This window comes from Myodes glareolus, chromosome 1 (assembly GCF_982192425.1).
Source record: "Myodes glareolus chromosome 1, mMyoGla1.1, whole genome shotgun sequence".
NCBI lineage: Eukaryota > Metazoa > Chordata > Mammalia > Rodentia > Cricetidae > Myodes > Myodes glareolus.
The window spans coordinates 114,326,547-114,339,261 of NC_142026.1; the positions used below are offsets into that span (position 1 = coordinate 114,326,547).

The following is a 12,715-nucleotide window of genomic DNA, read 5'->3' on the forward strand; positions in this document are numbered from 1 at the left end:
CAGTGGTGGCGCATGACTTTAATCCCAGCACTCAGGAGGCAGAAGCAGGCGGATCTCTGTGAGTTCGAGGCCAGCCTGGTCTACAAAGCTAGTTCCAGGACAGGTTCCAAAGCTACAGAGAAACCCTGTTTTGAAAAACAAAACAAAACAAACAAACAACAACAACAAATAGAATATAATGAGGGGAAAGTGGGAAGGAAGGCACAAAGGACCCAATATGGCCAGCCTTTTGCCAAAACAGTCCTCCCAATCCTTGCTGCTCCAGTTCGGGTCCTCAGACTCACGCCCATCAGTGCTATGAAAACACCGCTTATTTCTGAGCCACAGTGTTTTTGTGAGACACCATGTTATCAAATGTTGCCGCTGGAAGACTAATTATTACATAATAATAATTGTGAACAAACTTCACAATGAAAGTTAGATTCATCTTTATTAGTTTTCCTACCCTCGAGGAAGGACTTTAGAGTTATTTTCCTGACCTTTGAAAGCCAGATATGTTAAATGCAGAAACAAAGGAAAGCTGAGAGAAGAACTCATTAGGACCATAATAAAGTTGTCATGTCTGAAGAACAAAGCAGCAGACAGACTACGAACAGGTTCATGTAGTTCAAAGAAGAAAAACGAGTACTGGTGACCCCATTCATGAGAAATAGTCACCAGTAACCTAGCAGCTGTGTTTCCTCTCAGTATTTTTTAGTACGATCATATTTTAACAAGATGCAAGGCATATTTTTGTGCACGTTTTGTGTGTTGTTCTTTTCAGGGCTTTGTTCTTTTGTTTTGGGGTTTAGTTTGGCTTTGTTTTTATGTGTGTGCCTGCTTTTGTATGTACCCCGTATACATTCAGGTCCCCTCGGGGGCCAGAAGATGATGTACTAACTGGAGCTGGAGTTACAGTTACCTGTGAATCATCCAGTGTGGACGCTAGGAGCCAAACTCAGGTCCTCTGCTGGAGCAGCAAGGGCGCTTTACCACAGCATTGCTCCATCCCTTCTTCTTAGATTGTTTTAAGACAGGAGCTCACTCTCTAGCCCAGGTTGACTCACACTCACATCCATTCTCTTGCCTCCGGCTCTCAAGCGATGCAATCACAGGCATTGGACACCACATCAGGCTTCCAGTTTCTACCCTAATGGTGTTTGTTTACTATAAAGGCTTTCTTCTTCTACATCATCCAGTGTGTTTCTTAAAGTTATTGTGTTGACCCTTTCTCAGTATCGTACTGGAGCAGATATGTCTATTCACTATTGCTTGGAAACTAGGTGGTTTCTAAATTATCATTATAAATAACACTCTTTATAATAAAAGTATAATAAAAGGGCAACATAAAATCACTGCCACATTGTATCTGAGACATTATTACATCAGCAGCTCTCAGTGAGTTTTCAGGTGCCCATTAGATGTCTGGATTCTATTTTTACTTGTCCTTTGCTTCACTCTTGAAAATATTTGCTCACATCTGTAGGTGCTGCCAAAAAGTCATAACAAGGATAAGGCATGGTTCTGAGGCAAGGGGTGTCTGTCCCTGGGAAAACAGGACTTGCTAATATGTAGTAAAAATAATAATAATAATAATAATAAAATAATAAAATATTTCTTTAAGCTGAATGCCAGATGGCACACAGCTCCATGCATTCCATTTGAAAACAGGTATATTTATCATCTGAACATCAAATTGCAGATATACCAAAATATGTTTTTCCCAGACCTTAAAGTCTAAAATGCATATATTCTTCCAAAACTGTGATATTCTGGATTTTAAAGATTGTTTTTGCGAGAAGCTATACTTAACCTGTGTTGCCATTGATAACAAAAGAATCTACCAACAAACTATCTTGCAAATTGAGCTGTATCTTTTATTTTAGTTTGAAATATTTGGAAGTTTCCACAAGTATGTGTGCGCACACACACACACACACACACACAGAGAGAGAGAGAGAGAGAGAGAGAGAGAAAGCATGGAAGAACTTCTCACTCAATTACCGTGAATCTTTTGCTCAAGCTGACACTGAAACTTTTTATGTATTCATTGGCCACTGCTATTTATTTTAGAAACCTTATTTATTCTCTTCTCCCATTTTTGTTGCTGCTACTCATTTGGAAGAACTCTATATCGTGTATAGGAACCTTCTTATATATTCTAAATATTACTTGAAGTTCTTAATTTGTCTTTCAATTTGACTCACAAAACAATTCTAATGATAATGTTATAATTTTTGCTATAAATTTAATAACTGCTCATATTTTTAAATGCATGCAACATTGAAAAATATAAAGAAAAGGGGAATCAACCATAATTCTACTTTATATCTAACTTACTCTCTGTTACCTCAGAGATCACACGTTATACTCATTGTATCCTCCTTTTTTATGCAGTAAAACATAACATTTTTGCATATCAATAAATATACTACTCAACAGTTGTATAGCATGATGGCAACTGTTATAATCCTACTCATGAATTATTTATTCCATAAAATGTTTGTTATTTTAAGCAAAAAGGTAATCATCTTTACATCACATACTTTCCTAGCCATATCCTTGTTAACATGTCAATATGAACTTGTACACAAGCTTTAATCACCTCATTTCCACCATCAAATGATTTTCACGCTAATTTCTCAGTACTCCCCAGACACACTGCACTAATTTATATCTTGTAAACCAGAGATGAACACACAGTATGATACAGCCATTTCACTCCTGACTAAGTCCCCAAGATAATCTTCTGCACGTGTGTAACTGGAAGTACAGAAGCAAGGTTATTGAGCATTTTTAATAATAGTCAAAAACTAGAACCAACTGAAGTGACCATCAAAATGGATAGACATATTACAGTATATATTATAATAGAATACAATATAATAATAAAAATTATGTACTAGAGCCTACCAGGCATCACGGATGAATTTCAAAACAAAATTTCAAGTCAAAAAGACAAGACATGAGCCAGACATAGTGGCATAATGATTGCAGCATTTGGGGCATGGAGGCAGAAGTACTGTAAGTTCAAGGTCAGCCTCCCTACATAATAAGTTAAGGCCTTACCTGAACTATATGAAACCCTGTCTCAAAACAACAACAGAGGTAACATGCTCTAATCAATGACCCTACACCAATGTACATACTAGAAATACCAACTGGATTCAAGATAACCAAAAAAGGGGGATAAAACTGAAAAAAGAGGTAGATCAGGGTGAAGGACCTGAGAAGAGATGAAGGGGAAGGACTAGGGAGGATTTGGTGAAAACACATTGTACACATGTATGAAATTCTCAAAGAATAAAAAAATATGGTTAAAAAAATAAGTAGTACAAAGCCTACCCACAAAAGGGGGTGAAGGCAAGTTGTATTACTGTATACTACATATATAGTATATGCCATATAACAAAGTTTGAAAATGGCTAAAATTAAATCGTTTTATTAAATGATGGAACCAGCAGAAGAAGAAGAAAGCAAAAGCAAGGGGGATGGTTACAGCAGTCTTGCTGGAGGAGGAGAGCATGGGAGAGCCAGTGGGATGGCCTAGGACACTGGCAATGATCTTTGACTGGGTGGTGATGACAGGGTCACCTTGACTCATTAAATGGCACAGCCATTCTCTCTGCACCCTGCTTCAACACTGCCCATTTCTAAAGGTGAACTTTCAGTAGTTACTTCTCAGTCCTTCCGTCTCCTGAGTGGCTTCAACACAAGAAACAAAGCTTTAACCTGCACTGGTTTTGTAAAATGTCCCATTTCTCCTGCACCATTTGTATGCTCAGGTGTCTCTTGTCTGTTGGTTTGCAGTGGTGTTGTAATGACCCAGATTTGACTTTAAGTTCTACTGTCTCTTTCCGGCCTGTCTATTTTGTGTTATTACTGACTCATTCCATCCCACAGTACCCTCATCATTATGTCTTCCTAATCATGATCGTTAGGCTGGGAAAGATGGCTCATTGGTTAACAGCACTTACCGCTCTTCCAGAGGACAGGAGTTCAGTGCCCAGCACCCACATCAAGCAACTCACAATCGTTAGTAACCAGGGAATCTAATACCCTCTTCTGGTCACTATGGGTACTGTCATGCAAGTGGTGATAATACACAGACATACAAGCACACCCATACACATAATAAGAGATAGACATAAATATTTTTGAACATTAAAACTATGGTTGCCACCTTTTCTTTCTCTACGAACATCTTAATGTTTTAGCTACTTTGAAATTTCAAAAGGCACGACCCAAACGTTTATGATTTTTCTAAGTCTTTTATGTCCCTCTTAAAGCATGCTTTTCCTTTACTCTTTCAAATCTTCCCCCATGGCATCCGTGGGAATGTGGAATGAACACAACTTTATTTGCCTAGTGTTTGAGTCTCTCTGTGCAGCACTGACACACCTCGTATGCAAGGACAGAAGACTCACTCTCAGGCTGTGAGGGACCAGGGTGCTGTGTGATAAATAAATTACAGGTTAAAATGGCAAGCCGCGTGCGATGATGAGACACTCAGTCGTCCGAGTGGGACTGGCTTTGTGAGTGTGTGTTTCTCTTTTGTTCTTGTGGATGCAGACAGGATATTGAACAGCAGCTGGGCTCCCTGATCTTGGCCACAGACATCAACAGGCAGAATGAGTTTCTCACCCGCTTGAAAGCCCACCTCCACAATAAAGACTTGAGACTGGAGAATGTACAAGACAGACACTTTATGCTTCAGGTAAGCAACAGAAGCCGTCAGCCTGGCCAAGTGCAAACACTTGGGGCTGCAATCGATGGTTTTAGCACGTTTTGAGGAGGCGCTCTAATGCATGGGGAAGTTGGAGTGGTGACCTACTTTATTAAAAGCTTGGAAAGATACGCAGCTGCTAAGTGTTTTCCAAGCACAAGCAAAATCAAGGTTTCAGAAAGTGGATGGAAAATCTCATTTTTTCCTTGCTTGGTAACTGCCTCATCACAAAGTAACCTCAATGGAAGACTGCACGTATCAGTAAGTATATAACCCTCAGGCGTGGTTGCTTTTTGACTACTGTAAAGAGATGCCAATGGCCAAGGAAACTTCGGGAAGAAAACATGTCACGAGAGGTTTGATTACTATTTCAGAGGGTGAGTCCATGACAATTGTGACAGGGAGCCTGGCAGTGTGCATAAGTGTGATGCTGGAACAGTCGCTGAGGGCTTACATGCTGAGACGACTACAAAGAGGCAGAGAGAGAGAAAGAGAGCCAACTGGGAATGCCAAAAGCCATCCCCAGTGACACACTTCCTCCAACAAGGCCACACCTCCTACTCCTTCCCAAGCAATTCCACCATTGGAAAGCAAGCACTCAGATATATGAGCCAATGGGGGCCATTCTCATTCAAACCACCACAGCCTTGTATAGATAGTTCCTGCTATACAAAAAGGAAAAAACAGTGCTGGGAGTCACATCCAAAAGGGGCAGCCTTGACCAAGAATACCACAGCAAGGGCTCTACCCTGAGCTACCCATATCCCAAGCGTTTACCGAGTTCTGTGTCTTGACGGAAAGTTAATCAGTGCGACACCTGTGCCATGGACGGACTGCCTCTCTCATCTGAGAGGAGATTATGAGAATCACAGGGCCACCAAACCCTGAAAAGCCCTTAGCTTTCCTTCACCCGAGGCCTGGCCAGATCGGCTTTGCCTTCTTTTTCCTATACCTAAGTTCTTGCTCAGGAGAGGTTTGTGGTTTTTCAGATACAAGCATACACATTGAATTGAATCTTGAATCAAATAGTTGAAGTGGATCAAGCTCAATCCTTTCTGTTTTACTCCATAGCAAGAAGCCATTTATGATGCAAAAAGGGGAGACATATTGGACCTCAGAACTAGAAGTTTGTCCCAATATCCAAATCAGAGCCTTCCTTATGCTTTCTCTCATCTTCCTGTCCTTTTGGCATAGATGGTTGCATGCCTAGATGTGGACCCTGGCTCACCTAGACAGACCAACTACAACCAGAGACTGGACCATAGTCATTTATTCCAGGCCTTTCACGTTGTCACTTCCCAAAGTACTCCATCCATACCAGGAAATGCCCTGCTTCCAGCTGTAGGAATATACCCTCACACACACTTCTCTTTTTTATTCTTATAGATTTGCCTTTATTTTTTCCCTGTTTTTACTGAGCTATATATGTTTCTTCCATCCCTCCCCCCACTTCTTTCTAAACCAGTATTCACTTACCTAAGTGCTCAAAGATTAGTACCTGAGTGCTCAAAGATGAGCCAGGGGTTGACTCAGACCAACTTGTAACAGAAACATTTGGCCCTGCATTGCGAAAGAAAGTCTTGCTAACTCAACAGAATCCTTAAAAGGACCTCTGCCCCTTACCTATGCCAACACATGCACTGGTGCCCCTGCTGACCAAAGAAAACAGCTGGGTTTATCGCTTAGTGTCATCCAAGACTCTCCCAGACCCAACACTCCTGTCCACTCTGATATAAGGAACTGTGTTACAGCAATGAGCATTGCCGGTGAGCAGGTCTCCTGGCAGCTGTCGCTTAGTTGCTAGTCAGGAGAACCCACACACCTGGGAATTCAAGGTGACTCCCCTAGGATCATCACTACTGACAGACCTGAGAGACACCTCAGATCCAGTCCAAGAAGCCCTGACTTAGCCAGGCAAACACAAGACTCCTGGGTTTAGCATGACGTAGTACTTTGGCTGGCAGGCTGAGCTTACTTACACTAACACAATTTAAGAGATGTATGGAGAATAGCCACATAAGAGTGACTTCCAGATGATTGTACTTGAGTCTGGCCAGATTCCTGCAACGACCTGCCACAGAGGGGTGGGGCAACAGATGGAACCAGACCAGGGTTTTCATTGGCCTGCCCACCCGCCCCCCAAGTCTTCCCCAGGAAGCTCTGTGCCCTTAAACGGTGGCTCGCCTCCCTCGCTGCTGTAAAGTGGGAGCTCTGATGAAGGATTTTATGCAGTTGTGGATAACAGTTGTTTCGTGAGAAGAAACTTTACAGAATGCTGGGAAGGCCTTCTGTAAACAGGGTCTGGGAACCCGAGACAGACAGGCAGACCTCCTGGGCCCTTTGACTTGGGGGTACATTTGCACCTGAGAAGGCATGCTGGGAAGGCGCTCTGTAAACACGGGCTTGCTACCGCGAGACAGACAGGCAGGCCTCACAGGCCTGGGGTACATTTGCAGCTGAAGACGCCCTCTGACTTTCTCTCCCTGCCCTGTCCGTTCTCAGATCGCCTTGAAGTGTGCTGACATTTGCAATCCGTGCCGGATCTGGGAGATGAGCAAACAGTGGAGCGAAAGGGTCTGTGAGGAGTTCTACAGGCAAGGTTAGTAGACCCCACATCCGGGGAGCTGTTGCCCCTTCTCCTTTTGAACAATGATCCTAATAAAACAGGAATGGCTAGTCTGTCATGACATTTGCTCTTTCATTAACTCTGATTATCCTAACCTTTTTCTGTAACTCTCTTGTGAACCATCCAACCCTCTCATGGGGAAGAAAAGTTTAAATAAATATCACTGACTACAATGAAAGCAGGTAATACCAAGATACAATGCAATGAATGAAAGCAAGATACACACATACAGTTATACACATACATATATACATGTATGTATGTATGATAGACAGCTCGATTTTTGCCCTGACCTTCCTTTTAATGAACTGAGTACAGTCTAAAGGCTCAGCACTGTTTGGAGGTCAATGTCTTCCATCCTGAGAGAAGGATTTGGAGCCTTTTGTGCGCCTTTTTCTCAGGTTCTTAAAGTTTCCAATGAAATAGCTCAAAGTTAGCCAAGAACTGAGCTAAATCATTTGAATATAGTTTCAACAATAACAAATGTGAATATTTCTGTGAAAAGACAAATGGCCCTAAGGTAGGGCATAATTTTTCAAAGATCGCCTGCCTTCAGAAGGCAGGCAGTAAATTAGCAAGCAGAATCCCGACGTTGGGTGGGATGCAGACATTTAAACACAGCCTTGTTTCTTCAGGCTGGGTTTCAACATTCAGGATGTTTGTTCGGGCATCAGCAGTGCCCTCATGCTAGTGACAGGATCAGGTTTAAGAGGCTGGGAACAAATAAAGCTTAAAGTGTCCCACATACCAGCTCCTCAGGGAGGTCAAACAGCAACAGTGAGCCTTCGGGGATAAATGTCCACTGAGAGATGTGTCAATGGCATCGTGACATTCTGCAGACAGAAGACAAAGGAGGGATGAGTTCACATGGGGCCAGAAGGCATTGCTCGCTGACACTCTGGGAGCGAAAGTGCTCATGGAACTCTTATGACAAGCGTTCAGCATGAGTCATTGGAAGTTCAAAGTTCTAGTTGACCGAGACATAAAGTCTCCACTGAGGTCAGAACAAAAGGGAGCATGATGAAGCTGGAGCAGAGAGCTTTCAGAGTAAGCAAGGTGTGATTCACGGTGTGATGCTTAAACTATTGAATCAGCAGTGGGAGAGGAGGCGGGGGCTACAGTGTTGAACATCAAGGTTCTTCTCTGCCCCATTTGCTTTTAATTCAGTCACATGCTGCGGTTGGTGTCAGTTGTGGTTCAACCCTTTAACTCGCTCATCTGACACTTAGATGCTAAGCAACTTGGGGCAGGGGTCATATCACTTGGGCAGACATGGAGTTCCAAATCAAAGCTGTTGACTAAGAGGAACTCGCGGCACCAAGCAATAAGGTGACCTATAATATTTCTAGGCAAAAACTGGCCCTGGTTAGATCTGTGTATGCAGTGCAATAATATGGAAAGGCCTGGAATGCTTGTCTCTGCCATAGCTACAGAGGACCTTTCACACATGCAGGATATCCCCTGGCAGACAAAGGAATTGAGGAACTGACCAGTTCATAGCCAGAACCAGCTAACCGCCTTGCCGTCCAGTACAAGTCCTGTTTATTATGAGAATGCTGGATTCTGTTAACCCAAATAATCTTCATTTCATATCGCATGTTCTTTTAACTTTATAGTTTCTATCATCTTAACTGATCCTATTCTAGATTTCAGTGAGGGGTTTAGTCTCATGCCAACTCATCTCACCCTGCCCCTGGCAGTCAGCCTTCTATCGACAGTTCTGGATGATTGTCCCTTTTGTTGCTGCTGTCACCGTGTTGTTGTTGCTGTTGTTTTGAGATGGGGTCTTGATATGTAACAGAGGTAGATCTCCAAATCACAGCCCATTTACCTCAGGTTCTAGAATGTGGGCGTTGTGAGCATGGGCCACTATGCCCAGATAGGACAAACATCATGGCTATAACACATCGTTAAACAAAGAAAAATCCTTTAAATTCAGGTTTCAGACATAGGAGAGAGGAAAATGGGAGCCTATGAATTAGGAAAATGTCAGATACTCAGAAGGACAAACATTAAGAAGGTAGAATGTCAGGGCATCTCTTGGGTATATTCCCAAGAGTGGAATTGCTGGGTCTTGAGGGAGGTTGACTCCCAGTTTCCTGAGAAACTGCCACACTGATTTCCACAGTGGCTGCACAAGTTTGCATTCCCACCAACAATGGATGAGAGTTCCCCTCTCTCCACATCCTCTCCAGCGTAGGCTATCATTGGTGTTTTTGACTTTAGCTAATCTGACCGGTGTAAAATGGTATCTCATAGTTGTTTTGATTTGCATTTCCCTGATCGCTAAGGATGTTGAGCATGACCTTAAGTGTCTTTTGGCCATTCGAAGTTGTTCTGTTGAGAATTCTCTGTTCAGATCAGCACCCCATTTTTTAATTGGGTTAATTAGAGTTTTATTGTCTAGTTTCTTGAGTTCTTTGTATATTTTGGAGATCAGGCCTTTATCAGATGAGGGGTTGGTGAAGATCTTCTCCCAGTCAGAAGGTAGCCTTTTTGTCTTACTGACGGTGTCCTTTGCTTTACAGAAGCTTCTCAGTTTCAGGAGGTCCCGTTTATTCATTGATTCTCTTATTGTCTGTGCTACTGGGGTTCTACCTAGGAAGTGGTCTCCTGTGCCTATGTCTTGTAGACTACTTCCCACTTTCTCTTCTATCTGGTTCAAAGTGGTCAGATTAATGTTGAGGTCTTTAATCCATTTGGACTTGATTTTTGTGCATGGTGATAGATATGGATCTACTTCCATTCTTCTACAGGTTGACATCCAGTTATGCCAGCACCATTTGTTAAAGATGCTTTCCTTCTTCCATTGCATACCTTTAGCCCCCTTGTCGAAAATCAAGTGTTCATAGGTTTGTGGGTTAATATCTGGGTCTTCTATTCGATTCCATAGGTCGACTTCTCTGTTCTTATGCCAGTACCAAGCTGTTTTCAATACTGTAGCTGTGTAATAGAGTTTGAAGTCAGGGATGGTTATACCTCCAGACGTTCCTTTATTATATAAGATTGTTTTGGCTATCCTGGGGTTTTTTTTGTTTTTCCATATAAAATTAATTATTATTTTCTCAAGGTCTGTGAAGAAGTTTGATGGGATTTTGATGGGGATTGCATTGAATCTATAAATTGCTTTTGGTAGAATTGCCATTTTTACTATGTTGATTCTCCCGATCCAGTCTGTTTGGATACTCACCTTCCTGGACCTGGAGGGAGGGGGAGGAACTTGAACTTCCCACAGGGCAGGAAGCCCTGACTGCTCTTAGGGATGGAGAGGGAGGAGGAGGGGGAGTGGGGGGAGTGGGAGGGTGTTGGGAGGAGGGGCGGAAATGGAAACTTTTATAATTTAATAAACTTTGAAAAAAATCTAAAAATTAAATAAATAAAAATAAAAAAGAAGGTAGAATGTCTTTATATAAGTTGTGAATATGGATTGAGATCTCCACAATTAATCTAGTCTTTCAAAAAGTGTCTAATCTTTTTGATCAGACAAAAAGTCTAGGTCAAAAAGTCACCTCTAGCTTTGTCTAATTGTCAGTAAAATTTACTTTTATATAAATAATTCCACATAGGGGATGTTACAGTAGCCACAAAGGAATATAGCTGGTTTACAGTGTCTACCTCCCAAATGCTAATCAGCAACATTTCTGGAGAAAAGAGACTGTTTGCTTTTTCTTTTTCAACCTTGTGCATTGGTTAGTAGAATTCCCAAAGAATACAAGTGTTTCATCCTTGTCTGTTGAGTAAGAGAAGGACTAAACCAATCTCACGGGAAGACATGCAATACAACAGTAGAGACCTATCGTGGAAGGGCCACTGCTGACAAGGGTGGGATTGAGCTGGGTTTTGAAGGCAAGGCGCTGTGCTCCACTTTCTAATATACTATCTCTGAGGCTTATGTGGTAAGCTAAATTTTAATTAGTTATCATGTAAAAAGAAATTAAAATCTTAGCTCCTAGTGTATTGGACACACTTCAAGGAGTTCCCAGAATGGACTAGGCAGAAAGCATTTCTATCTGCGAAAACGGCGAGGGCACCTGCCAGCAAGCCTGAGAATGCAAGTTCGAGCCCCACACTTGACATGGCGAAGAGGAGAGTCTCTGCCTAATGGTTGTGCCCCACCTTCTCCACTCATGCATCATGCACACACACACAGAGAGAGTAAATAGATACAATTTTAAAATTTTTGTCCCACTCTCAGTATACACTACTCAAATGAGCCATTGTTAGCGATCATTAATGCCCTTGGTTTTCACCTTTTTTAGACAAGCTCCAAGAGCCAGTGGTCCTAAAGGGTTCATGGTGATTCTAAGGGAAGAAAAAGTAACCACCAGAATAAGTTCCTCCAACATCCTATGAACTCTGAATTGTCATGTGTTTCTTTTTCCTCCTTAGGTGACCTTGAGCAGAAATTTGAACTGGAAATCAGTCCTCTTTGTAATCAACAGAAAGACTCGATCCCTAGCATACAAATTGGTGAGTTGAAATCTGGTTTGTTTTTTTTTTAAAAAAAAAATAACTTTGCACTTCTACCAGGAGTCACAAAATCATAAAAATAATCATAACAACAACAACAACCATGACAGCACAGCCTTCCAGAGATCTAAATGGCTGGACCAAGCAAAGACTTTAATCGTGACTGATCTTTTAGATAATCCTCAGTTGAGAAATTAGAACAATTAAGGTATGGATTTGTTACAGACCCTTAACTACTTAATACTAAGTTATAGTATTACTTTGTGATTTAGGATACAATTAAGAATCAAGAGAAGCCCTATAATACATACCTATAGTTCAAGCACTTGGGATGATGAACCATTAAGATCGTAAATTCAAATCCAGTGTAGACTAGTAGCAAATTCAAAGCCAGACTGAGTTGCATAGTAAGACCCAATCTAAAATGCCAAGAGCTCAGAAGGTGATCCAGAGGTATAGTCCTTGCATGCAATGTGCACGGCCATGAACCCATCCTTAGCACTACAAAAAGAACAGAATCTATTGGCTGGAGCAACGGCTTGGTAGGTAAAGTGTTTGCTAGGCAAACTTCAGACTCACCAAGAGATCCTGTCTCAAAAGATACGGAGGAGTGGGTGGGAAATGGCTCTGTCAGTATGCCTGCCTCACAGGTACACAAGCATGAAGACCTGAGTTCAGATCCCCAGAACCTACATAAGAAGCCAGGTACAGAAGCCAGCAAGGAGGAGTATCAGAGACAAAACGATCCCCGAAGCTCATTGGTCAGTCATCCTAGATGAATTAATGAGCTTCAGGTTGGGTAAGAGACCCTGTCTCAAAATAATGGATAAATTGTTCAGGAGTGAAGAGCATGTAACTGCCCTTGCAGAGGACCCGAGTTTGGTCGTTAGCACCCATGTCCAGTGGCTCCCAGC

At 42.0% G+C, this 12,715-nt stretch overlaps 1 protein-coding gene across 4 annotated transcripts in view; it reads left to right on the forward strand.

Moving 5' to 3' along the window:
- Pde7b (phosphodiesterase 7B) overlaps window positions 1-12,715 on the forward strand; it is a 319,484-nt gene that overhangs the window by 297,867 nt on the left and 8,902 nt on the right. For all 4 annotated transcript variants that reach the window (XM_085689065.2, XM_048425265.3, XM_087911509.1 and 1 more), the window contains 3 exons: window positions 4,552-4,696; window positions 7,208-7,304; window positions 11,721-11,801. In XM_085689065.2, the coding sequence (XP_085545191.1) occupies window positions 4,552-4,696; window positions 7,208-7,304; window positions 11,721-11,801 (323 nt within the window). The remainder of the gene's footprint in view (window positions 1-4,551; window positions 4,697-7,207; window positions 7,305-11,720; window positions 11,802-12,715) is intronic.